At 36.5% G+C, this 12,639-nt stretch overlaps 2 protein-coding genes across 4 annotated transcripts; both read left to right on the top strand.

The window, feature by feature from the left end:
• The first annotated feature begins 5,745 nt into the window (after positions 1-5,745).
• Positions 5,746-8,868, top strand: LOC130745811 (uncharacterized). Of its 3 annotated transcripts, none has more exons than XM_057598196.1 (6): positions 5,746-5,903; positions 5,996-6,113; positions 6,585-6,841; positions 7,800-7,890; positions 8,387-8,495; positions 8,579-8,868. In XM_057598196.1, exons 2-6 carry the CDS (start codon positions 6,103-6,105, stop codon positions 8,630-8,632), a joined length of 522 nt encoding a protein of 173 aa, XP_057454179.1. In that variant the 5' UTR covers positions 5,746-5,903; positions 5,996-6,102; the 3' UTR covers positions 8,633-8,868. The 3 variants fall into 3 exon arrangements, with proteins under 3 accessions (XP_057454179.1, XP_057454181.1, XP_057454180.1); XM_057598198.1 differs by having other exon boundaries at positions 5,747-5,903; positions 8,429-8,495; XM_057598197.1 differs by having other exon boundaries at positions 5,801-5,861; positions 6,018-6,113.
• Positions 8,869-9,116: 248 nt separating this feature from the next.
• LOC130745810 (26.5 kDa heat shock protein, mitochondrial) lies at positions 9,117-11,455 on the top strand. Its single transcript, XM_057598195.1, has 2 exons — positions 9,117-10,186; positions 10,751-11,455. Exons 1-2 carry the CDS (start codon positions 9,913-9,915, stop codon positions 11,161-11,163), a joined length of 687 nt encoding a protein of 228 aa, XP_057454178.1. The 5' UTR covers positions 9,117-9,912; the 3' UTR covers positions 11,164-11,455.
• The last annotated feature ends 1,184 nt before the right edge of the window (positions 11,456-12,639 follow it).

Below are 12,639 nucleotides of genomic sequence, written 5' to 3'. Positions count from 1 at the left end.
ATTGCCATTTGCAGCTTGGAAGATACAAGTGATATGTATTTAGTTGAGTTGTTGTGATCCGGGGTCTTGTGTTGGCTTGACATGTTGTTTGAAGCTTAAGTGTGAGCTTGATTGTTTGGATGTCATCGATGGTCTTAACCGAAATGGTCCACTCAATTTCCACTCTTGTTCTGCGTATATAGTTAAAGCAAGAATCTTAGTGCAACAAGACTGATAAGTTATCTTCCAACATGTTTCAATGTATTGTGACATGGTAGCCGATGTTTTAGCTAAATTGGGACTCAGGTAGAGGGATGAGTTAAGGACTTGGTTAAACCCTCCTAAAGATATTCTCCAACTGTTGGAGAATGGATAGTCTCTTTTATTTATGTTTTTGTCTCTTTATTTATTTTTTAGTTCCAATCTAAAAAGAAATTGATTAAGGGTACGCACTAACAATTGGTGTTGGTGGTGGGGCTTTAATGGTGATGGGTTTTTGATTTTGAAGGTTGAGCTGGGAGGAAGAAGATGAAGGCTGGACAGTGACCAATTTGATCACCATTTCAGCCTATCAACATGTGACACGTACCTTGGGAGCTTCATTGGGGGGGGGGGGGGGGGGAATAAGTAATTTCGATGTCACCACTCCCAAATGGAAAAAAAAATCAACATCACTATTTCCGTTAACGTCCGCCTACTTTTTTTTAACCCATGGACTAGCGTGAATGACTTTTGCCACATTCAAGGATCGCATGAAGCATTTTAGAAGTTAGGAACCAATATGAAAACAGATGACACATTCAGGGACCAACTTGATATTTACCCATTGTTATAGTTACTTCAACTCATCTCAATGTCTTTTGTGACGACTCAGATTGGGTTGGAGATTCTAATGACCGAAGGTAACCAATATAAGCTTATAATTTTTTTGATAAGGTTATATTATTTATTTTGGTTCTAATCCTATATCTTGAATGGTCATACAAGAAATAATTCACAGTGGCTAAGCCTTCAATTGGAGTCGAATATAAGACCATTGCTTCCACTGCTATGGAATTATTATGGTTGCAAAAACTTCTCTAACAACTACATCGTCCTCTAATACGCAAGCCACACATACTCCCTTCGTTTCAATATAAGTGTCCACTTATAGCATAAATATTTGTTTCATAAGAACTGTCCGCTTAGAATTCCAAGGTTGCATTAATTGATATTTTTCCATATAATACCCCTACGAGAACAATAAATGAGGAGAGATAGAAATTCACCTTAAGGGGTAAACTAGGAAAATAAATAATATATTTTTAAAATTTAACAATATTTATTGCACTTATTAATATGTGTGCTTCTCTAAATGGTCACTTATCCTGAAAGGGAGGAAGTACATTCTAATAAACTTGGATCTACTTATTTATGTGCTAGATAATCCAGTGCTTCATTGTTAATGAAGCATCTTGCTATTGATCATCATTTTGTTCGGGATCTTGTTAGCAATATAGAGCTTCAAGTTCTACATATCAGGTCATTAATTAGTTGACCTTCTCACTAAGCCTCTTTATTTACTAACAATAAAAAAAAACACACACACCTAAAACCTAAAATGACATGTTGTGACTTTGATCCATTCGGATTCTCAACTTGTAAGGGTCTCTGTCTCCATGAAGTTACACTTATTTGAGCTAGTTGTACATGATTGAAGGTCTTGGGAGGAAGATCCAATTAAAATTAAGGAGAAAGTCGTGTGCTTTTTTTAGAATAAATTCAAGTCTGGTCCCGCTCGAATCTCAATGGAGTTTGCTTCAATTCTCTTTCTGAGATGGACATTTCAGAGCTGTTGGCTCCTTTTGATGAGGAGGAAATTAAAGATTCGGTGTGGGCGTGTGGGGTGATAAAAGCCCTGGGCCAGGGGGTTTAATTTCAAGATCATCAAAAAATTATGGGTTGTTATGAAAGAAGAGTTCATTAGAACTTGTATATAAATTGTGGTCGAAAGGCGTGTGGCCAAGGGGTAGTAATGAATTCTTCATAGTCCTTATCCCGAAGGTAAATTCTCCACAATGTCTTAATGAGTTTCGACCGATTTCTCTAATTGGATGTATTTATAAGGTGGTATCTAAGCTACTTGCGGGTCGACTCAAACTTGTCCTTGGGAAAGTCATTGATGATTGGCAATTTGCTTTTATTGGTGGAAGAAATATGTTGGACAGTATTGTGGTAGTAAATGAAATTGTCCATGAGGCTAAGTGTCGCAAAAAGCCAACTTTTTATTTTCAAATGGATTATGAAAAAGTGTATGATTCTGTTTAGTGGGATTTTTTATTTTACATGATGAGAAGAATGAATTTTGATGAACGTTGGATAGGGTGGATTTGGAGTTGCTTGAATTCTGAGTCTGTTTCGGTTTTGGTCAATGGGAGCCCCTGTAAAGAGTTCAGAATGGAGAAGGACCTTAGACAAGGCGACCCACTTGCTCCATTCTTATTTCTCATAGTTGCTGAAGGTCTGAATGGGCTGTTTATGAATGCAGTAAGATGACATAAATTTGTTGGGTTCAAGGTTGGTGGTAATAATGAGCTGGTGGTGTCGATTCTTCAATTCGCTGATGATACTATTTTCTTGGGGGGGGGGGGAGTTGTGCAAAATATGATTGTGATTAAGTGTGATTACGGTGCTTTGAACTAATTTATGAGTTAAAAAAGTAAACTTCATGAAAAGAAAACTAGCATTTATGGCAGTTAAGGAGAATGTTGTACAAAGCTTTGTTGCGCTACTACATTGTAAGAGGATGAATGTGCCTTTTACTTATTTGGGCATTCCTGTGGGGGGTCAACCGAGGCTTCAAATTCGAAAATTCAGATCCAAACTGAATTTTGGTGGTAGGATTTGCTTGATCCAAAGTGTATTATCGGTCTTGCCTTTATTTTACCTTTCCTTCTTTAATTTTCCACGGAGTGTGGAGAAATTGTGTTTTGATATCATGAGGGATTTATTGTGGGGCGGTGGGCAGGATTCTATGAAAATTGGAGGTGGGGGGTTTAAGGATTAAAGATTTATATTTGTTTAATAAGTCACTACTTGAAAAGTGGAGATGGGGGTTTGCAACTGAGCCGGATAACTTGTGGTGTCGTGTCATTAAATCTAAATACATGGGCAACAATCCAATAAGGGAGTCGTTGTGGTGGAAGGATATTCAATCATCATCTTGTGATGAAGGGGGTGATTGGTTTGAACTTGGTATTCAAAAAGCACTTCGGGGTGGAAACAATCCTAGTGGTTGCCTTTGTGATAAATACCACCGACTTTTTAACTTATCCAAACTGAACTATGCTTTTGTGAAGGATTGTGGGGAGTGGAGCAAGGAGTGTGGAGGTGGAAGTTTAGATTGTGGAGGAGTCTAGTAGGTAGGGAGCTGATGTGGTTTAAGTCTTTGCTTGAGGAGGTTAGTCGAATCCCTCTTTGTGAGGGAGTTGCAGATAAATGGAGCTGGCTTCCAAGTCCCGATGGCGTTTTTTTAGTTAACAGTTTCTACACTTTTTGCAGGTACCATTGGTGTCAAACCCGAACCATATTTTCCAATGGGTTTGGCATTCTGTTGCACCTTCAAATGTGAAGTCTTTTCTATGGAGACTTTTGCTTGATAGAATTTCAAGTAAATAGAACTTGCGGAAGCAAAATGTTATTCAATCTGAGGAGGAGTTGACCTGCAAAATGTGTTGTGTGGAGGTGGAGAGTGGAGACTACTGATCATCTTGCCTTTGCCTGTCCATTTGCGTTGGATATGTGGCTCAACTACTACCGTTGGATTGGAGTACAAACAGTCCTGACAAGATCATCTCAGGAACATATGCTGCAATTTAATTTTGGCCGAACAAAGAATCAACAGAAGGGATTGTTCACAATTTGGGTAGCGACAGTTTGGTCAATTTAGTTAGTCCGAGATTCTCCTGTATTTAATTTTGGTGAACCTGATTTCTCTTCGGTTATTGAGTTGATCAAATGGCGTTCTTGGCACTGGATTAAATCCAAATTGCAAGGTTTCACTTGTTCAATGTTTGAATGGTCTTCACAACCCCTATTGTGTTTGTGTTGGGATGTCAAGTGTGACTAAAGAAGCCCAATGTGGATGATCCCCCGATTTTATCCTCTTGCGGCTCAACAGTGGTATCAGAGCCGATGCTTAGTATGACCATGGTGACGGCTCCTTGTGTCGAAAGTCTTCCTAGTAATGGTGGCTAGGCGGCGTGTCTCGTTGATGGAGATCCAACGACGGTGCAACTAGTTGGAGGCTTCCGCCAAGGCCGGCCCAAGAGTGAAGCCACTGAAGCAACCGCTTTAGGCCTCTAATTTTTTTTTTCCCAAGTAAAAAGGCCTCAAATTTTTTTTACTAAGTCAAGAAGGCAAAAAAAAAGCCTCAATTTTTTTTACTAAGTCAAAAAGACCCAAAAAAAAGTCTCAAATTTTTTTATTAAGTCAAAAGTCTCACTTTAAACTTTGTTTTAAACCTCATTTAGTGTTGGGTCAGCCCTAGCTTCCGCTTGAGATAGACTCACACTTGAAGGATAAATTACTGGAATTTTAAGTGAAAGTAAAGAAGTCCAATGTGGATGATCCCCGATTTTATCTTCTTGCGGAACAGTTTGGACAGTCTGAGTTTAGCTTTCTGGATGTCATATTCTGCTGCAATATTAGGGAGCTATGTTGGTGTGCTTGCTGTCATTACTTGGCTGCGTTTCCTTATCTGGCTCTAGGGAGTTTTCGTGCCTTGTTTTGCTGTTTGGTGGGGTTGGGCCTGTAGCTTTCTACACTTGGTTTAAGGGCTGGTGGATTGCAATTGAGATTGAGATTAGCTTATGATAGCTATACCTATTGGTACTGTGTTGTAGTTTTTTTTCTTTCCTTTTTCTTCCTTTTAAACTTAGTTATAAACAATAAATCTTTTATTTGTGGATAATGTTGAACAGTCATGGGTTATTTACCATGCATTGTCACTCAAATGATGTTTATTTCATTCAAGACAATTAAGTTACAATATACCTAAAATAATATATATAATTCATTCAGTAAACACCTAAAATCATGTTCTGTCTAATATGGTCAATTCAAACAATATTAAATTACTCACAAAATTCCTTCCGTCACAAGCCTCATAGTAAGAATTTACTACTTTCTTTGAATCCACGGAGTATCTTTGTCAATAGCCTCTTTGACTAATGCAAGCTCACCAAGATAGAATAAGAAAAAGACATGCCTAGCACAGAAACACACATCTAACAAGCAACAAATTTTTGGTACAGGTACAGCTCATAATGCTATAAAAACAAGCAAACCACCAACTACTCTATTTGCTTATCCAAATCAAACCCTAATTAACAGCATCCATGCACCAATTGTGATCACAACAACAAATAACCAACTAATTTCAATTAAAATTGCAAGTTTACCTTTTTTTTTTTCAAATTTCCCACATCTAGCAGCTACAAAATTAATCATTCGAAACTCTTAGATCATGTTAAATGAGCAGACATCTCCGAATAAGTATTTCTCTATATGAACCATCCACGAATTAAACACATGATTAGATGCTTAAGAAATGTAGTTATCTACCAGCTGTACTAAACCTTGATTTTTTTCGTATTATTATTAATAAAACATATTATTAATAATTGAAATATCAAGTTGATTAAATAATGTTATAATACAATATAACTATATTAATAAAAAAAATTGGTGGTTAAAATAATCCAGTCTTGCTTATATTATTCTGTTTTGGCCTTTTCATTTGGGAGAGAAGAAAGAGGACGAAGAACAGGAAGAAGAAGAAGAAGAATCCAAAAGCAATCCCATCTGTGTGTTTGCACATCAGAAGGGAGAGCTATCGGTTTCAGAATCCAAACCTCACAGCGACATTCTCTCAAACACAAAAGGTTCCTCATGCATTTTCTCTTTTCCTTTTACAATTTTCAATTTCATCATCATTTTGATAATTTTCAACCTTTTTTTCTGTTTGAATTTTTAGGATTGCTCTTGAATCGGGCTTTGTCGTCTTCATCTCTCTGCAAATTCGTTTTGGCAGATCTAATCTCATAAAGATTTTTTGATTTTTCTGGGTGATTCAGTCACTGCATGCATATGGGGTATGTTTTCTGTATCCAACCAGAACCGAAGAAAGTTAACTCCTTTTTGTCTTTTTTCCTTTTATTAGCTTTTCTGTCAAAATGGGTCTCTGTGTTTTTCCCTATATTGATTGATAATCATGTGGTGGGGGTGATGACCCTGAAAACTGTTACCTTTTTTTTTCTCTTGATTTATTTTGTTGTCGAGACTCTAGATGAAAATGATTCATGATGGACTATAGATTCCAATGCCAGCATTTTCTGTTTTGGGAATAGAGAATGGCTAGCTGTGTATATGTTTTTAGTGTAAAATTGTCAATAAATTATGTCTGTTTTTTTTTAATTTTCTGGTTTAGAGGGACTAGATTGCCTTGTGTGGCAAATCTATTTGCAGCTATGAAATTCAAATGTTTGGATTGTGTTGGTTGCTGTGGATAATTTGTGATTATAATGTGGTGCATAACCGAAATTAACGTGATTGTAACAGAGCAGTGGTTGTGTTGGATGCTATAAAAGGCCCACACTAGTTACTACAGTGGATGAGCCAACACAAGGGTTGACAACACAAGGTGAGGCAGTGAAGAAACATAGTACATCAGAGGATTTCTGGACCACCAGCACGCATGATATGGACAACAGTGCGGTTCAGTCGCAGGGGAGTATATCTTCAGCCAGTGTAACGAACCAAGCTGTTGTTCCTCATGGTGTTTCTTCCAAAAGCAGCAACCCCACTGAATTTGTAAATCAAGGTATTCTTCATTGCTTTTATTGCACAGATATTTTACTAAATAGGCATTTCATTGTTTGAGATGGGATTTTAACCCCACATTGTGAAATGAAAAAAAGAATGATATTGGCTTGCACAATGGTGGCTGAAAGCATCCATTGCCTATTGGTGGGTTGATCCACTCCTTCAACAAGTCTATTACCTAATAACATTGCGTGCGTATGGAGAGATATGGGGGGTGGCGTGGGGGTAGTTACACTTCAGGAATTCCTTTATAGGGAGGCATGCCAATTTTTGGCGTACTTATGATAAGATAGATATATTTGGTGTATTTAGCTTCTCATTTATGAAATGTGATTTGAATGATGTGCTGATTTATTCCATTAAGTGAAGTCAGCTATATGGATCACATGATCCATATTAAAGATATGACCAGTTTTACATTGGCTGCTGCAGGCTTAACATGTGTTTTTAATGTCGCGCGTAGCAAAGAATTCGGCTAACCCTTACTCGTTCACTTAACAAACACAATTCTCATTAAGCCTCCTCTTCAATCATTTGAGCCCCAAAAACCTGAATCACTCCTTACTAAAGAAGCATTAAAAGAATTTTCTCAAATTCTCTAAGTTCGTAAGGCTTCTATTCGGCCAAACACAAACCAACTTTCACCAAATACCTATAATTCTCAAACACATTTTCTTCCACCTCAGTTTCATCCCCTAACGTGGTGATTTAATCTAGTTTATATTGAATTATCAAATAATATATTTTTTTGGTTTGACTAGCATTGTTCATATGTTTTTCTTATGCGCCACACGCTCATTCCGGAAACCGTGCTAATTGCCACCTCTTTTCCTGTGGATTACTTTTTTATCACTCTCTTAATGTGTCTAGTCAGTTTTGCACTTTACTAACTTATTTATATTTTGTTGAAAGATCATTGGTTGCAAGTGCATTCATGAAAATATTTCCGGTTGCAGGTTTAAATCTCTGGAACCAGACTAGGCAACGTTGGGTTGGACCAAAAAAGCCTGAGACCCGAACACAACAGTTGCGAGAACCTAAATTAAGGTAAATAACTCTGTTGGATTAGTTTTAGTGGCAGCAGGTTCTTATTTTTGTAATTTTGTGAGTTAGGAATGGATTTCAGTGAATACATCTTTCTATAAGCTTTTATTACTTCTTTCCCCTGTCTGATTTTGCACCAACTTTATACAAATTGATAGTGTTATACTGTTTTACATTTTTACGCTGATAGCTAAACAATTAGAAGCCAGTTGTAGCATCGAGAGGAGAAAAATGTGTAAATGATAGATATCCATATTCCATGGTGTGAAACCATCCTTAGCTCCTTGCTGCTACATGGATGTCTACTGCCATATTCAAGGAAAGGAACTTAGCTTAGTTTTTAGTTGTTGGATTCTTGAATATTGGCATGCTAAGTTCCTTTAGGTTGGTATGGTGCATTGCAACTACTCGAGTTGCCGAATAAGATTTCCACATGTGGCTGATGAACTTTCCTTTTACTTTCAGTAATTATGAACTTGTGTTTTTTTTATCTTGCCAGAACTTATGGTCTGTGCCTTGCCAAATTTTGTTGGCTTTGCAGTTGGAATGCAACATATGAAAGTTTACTGGGGAGCAACAAGCCATTCCGTCAGCCGATTCCTCTCGCTGTAAGTATCTAATTCTGAACCACCATGCAGTTTAAGTAAACATTGATGATCTGACAGTTTGGTTCTATCGATTTTACTGATAGGAAATGGTAGACTTTCTTGTGGACATCTGGGAACAAGATGGCCTTTACGATTGAAGCTTGAGGAACTGTTTTTTGGTTTTGATCCCTGAAATAATTCTAGTTCCTGTTTCTTTAGGAAGAGGATTGTGCACATTCTGCATTTTGTACATCAATTGTCACATGCCAATGAGTAAAATTTCTCTCTGAAAGCCTTGAGAAAGATAATTGTATTATACTTTATTTAATTAATTGTCCTGGTTGCCCTGGTATCTGAAGAGGCAAGTTTTGAAAAACTCCTTTTGTTGACAGCATTCGGCATCAGTGGCTGGAACTTGCTCTGCATTTCCATAAAGTTAGACGCGAAATTACATCAGAAATGGTCATCAACACTTGACATATCATTTCTAATTTGGTTTCATATTCGTTAAACCTGAAAAAATAAAATTCTGAATGATTTTTGTCATTAATTTTTTTTAAAGGAAAATCAGCTATTTAACTTTGATAACATTCTAGTATTATAGATTTTTTTTTTGGTCAAAAGTATTATAGATTTGTAATGCTACATCTGGAAAACTGGGTCACATTTTTCATCCCCACCACCCATATTCATCAAGAACAATGCTCCATATTAAACCTTTTTTTTTGACAGGATGCTCCATATTAAACTTGACAGCAACTTGTATAGGGATAAGCTATAGGCTCTTTTTGTGAGTAGGCCTAGTTTGTTTTAGCTTCTAATTTATGTGAGCATTTTAATGAAATAAGTATTTAGCTGACTTACAAAAGACTTCTTTAGAAGTATATCTATACTGGCTCTTAGAAAACACTTGGTTATTACAAGCTCTTTTCAATTTTCTTTTCCTATAATTACTTGTTCAGGATATTTCTTTCTTACTCCTAATGGTAGCTGGGAGCTTGGGACTTCAAATCTGTAAAATTCCTTTTAATGGGATTTCTGTAATATTAAAGTAGCATATATTTAACTTGATATATCAATTTGGGCTTGGATCCAACACTAATTTTTGGAAACTCGTGACTCGACAAAAGAAATGATGCTGGTGTATTGTTCTTTTCCTCTGGAACACTCTTGTGAATGACAACATGTCACGTCTAAGAAAGAACCAGAACTATCCAATACTATCATTATTCTCAAGTTCTACATGTATCTAGAGCCACTTTGTGATGTGCCTCTCCGACATATCCTAGAAGTTCTTGGACACTTCTGTAAGCATCCAGAGCCAAGTGACCAACATCAACCCCATATCTTTATTTAAGTTGTGTCAGCAGTTCCTTTCATTATCAACGAACACAAACAAATTACACATAGACAAGCACTTCAACATCAAACTCAACAAATGGCTTTGGCACGTTTGGCTTTGAGAAATTTGCAGCAAAGGGTCTCTGCTTCTTCCTCTGCTCCCTTGATAAGGCATCATGGTAGTGTGGAGAAGCAGAGGTGGGGCAATGGGTTGGTGGCAAGGTTTTCCACTGCAGCGAGTGAGAAGGAGAAATCTGAAGGGAGTGAAGTTGCAGTCACGGAAGGTAAAAAGTCAAGGTTGTTCCCTAGGAGGAAGAGTAGGAGATGGCTTTGGAGAAATGATGACCGTGACTTCTCTCCTGCACTTCATGGTATGTATATCATCACCTTCACTTTTATAATCTAGATATTGAAAATGAGGTGAAACTTCATTTCCACAACTAAAAGGAACCCTTCAACATACAAATATTTCAAACGTTGAAAACCCAATTCTTGACAATTAGCATTTAATATAACTAGTACTCCAACATTGTCAATATTCAATGAACAAACAGGAGCATATGTTTGTTTGACATTGTTTTAGCGTTACAAATGATGCAAAGACAATTTATATGACCTAAATGAAATGAACACAAATATTTTCGTCAACGTTCATTCACGCATTTAAACAAACATGTCAGGTCGAAGGAATTTTCAAATCTTAGAAAATGGCTAAACTCTAGTTGTTTGGTTTGAATAATTGAATCTAACTGGGGTCAATTTGGTGCGTACATTATTGAATTGATAGAATATATTCAGTAGAGTTAGGTACTATAATCATTGTTTAAAATTACACAAATTAGTCATTGAAAATTTAAATTTTACATCAAGACAAAAAAAAACCTGTTATTTTGATGAAACACAGGCTTACATTGTATTTTATGTTTGGTTCTTAGAGTTGTTTCCATCAAGCCTTGGGAATGCACTAATGCAAGCAACTGAGAACATCAACAAGCTATTTGACAACATGAATTTGACACCATGGTCTCTCAGCGGGCGCGTGAAAGAGTGGGATGACCATTACAAACTTCGTTATGACATGCCAGGAATTGCCAAGGAGGATGTAAAGATCACCATTGATGATGGGATGTTGACAATTAAGGGGGAGCACAAGGAAGAGAAAGAAGAAGGGGATGATGATGAGTATTGGTCTTCAAGTAGCTATGGCTACTATAATACCAGCTTGGTTTTGCCTGATGATGCCAAGGGTGATGAAATTAAGGCAGAGTTGAAGGATGGTGTGCTAACTGTGACTATTCCTAGAACTGAGAAGCCCAAAAAGGATGTGAAACAAGTGACTGTACAATAAATTTGGAATTTTATGAGTGTGTGGTAGTGATGTCGTGAAATATGAAGTTGTGAGCCTATGGCGTTAATAAGAAATAAAATTTCAGCCCTGTTCGTGGAAAATTTCAATTGGAATCATTCTATTATTGTTTGCCCTATTTTGGATTTAATGACTTCTTTTTGGGCTTTGTTGTTGTATAGGGTGGTTTTTGCTCAGGCTGCAGTGAGAGTTGTTTTCTTTTGTCTGTTGGGCCTAGGTTGTTTTCTTTAGAAATGAAGGTTTTTTTTTTTTAAAGAAATGAAGGTTATAAAGATGAAGGTGATGAAAATTTCCTGGTTTTACGGTAGGGGAAGAGTATAAGTCAATACATACAACATTGTGCCAACACATTAAAAATTTGACTCATTAATTATATAAAAAATGTTCATTTTCCTTAGAATTAAAATGACATGACCAAAATTGCAAATGATAAAAGTGGAGGACCATAACTATGAGTTGTAAAGTTTCGAAATCTCAATTTTGCGTAAAGGGATAAATCAATATTACAATTGGATGAAGTTTATCATACATTACACATGAAGAAAATATGAATATAAAGAAATGAGATATATGATAAGTGAAGTGATATGAAAAGAAGATTTATAAGAAGAGAAATTAGAGAATAATGACAATAAAATGTAATAGAAAGAAGAAGAATATAATGAGAATGTATGAAATTGAAAACACATCTCAAATCTGTTACTCTAATTTAATAAAAAAATTCATTACCTTCACTCTTTAAAATATAAAATAGTAAATTTAATTTATGAAAAAAAAAGACATCAAATCATAAAGAGCATAAAGCTAGCTAGCTGCATATGGTGAAGTATGAATAGACTTGACAATGGAAAAGAGAAGCGAAACAAGTGTACGGTGATGACGTGACTGTAGTAAAATCTGAACAACAACAGTTAGGTACGTGCATGTTGAAGCTTGTGTGTGTGAAACTGTTTACGACTCACCCGCTTTCACCGTACAACAACTAGTTCAGGTTAGCGGGATCAGCATGCAACATGGGCCGTTCGATCTGGGATGAACAGATTGAGTTCATTCATCATTGCCGTTGAACTGGGCAAGATTGTGACACTTGCTGCTGCTACCATCTCTTGGAAGATTGTGCCTTTGTCTTCCAGAGATCGTACAGATATATTATCCCTGTACAATGTACATGTTCGTTTTTTCTCCGACTTTATTCAGTAATAATTAACTGATTATATCATCTACCATTATAGTTAGAGTTTCGGTCACTTTATTTTTATTTCTTTTAAATCTGTGTTGCGTTTTCTGCTGGCTGATTTTTGTGTTGTTAGTTCTCTTTTTTAGTTGTAGCTTGATGTGTTTTGCTTTTTCTTTGCTTGTTTTTCCTGTTTTTTTTTTTATGGTCTTGACTTTGATCCTTCTGTTCTATTGTATGGGTGACATCTCTTCTGCCCTTTAATGCAATAAGCTGATTTATCA

This window comes from Lotus japonicus, chromosome 3 (assembly GCF_012489685.1).
Source record: "Lotus japonicus ecotype B-129 chromosome 3, LjGifu_v1.2".
NCBI lineage: Eukaryota > Viridiplantae > Streptophyta > Magnoliopsida > Fabales > Fabaceae > Lotus > Lotus japonicus.
Note: the sequence above shows the minus strand (reverse complement) of the source record. Positions and strands in the feature narration are given on the sequence as shown.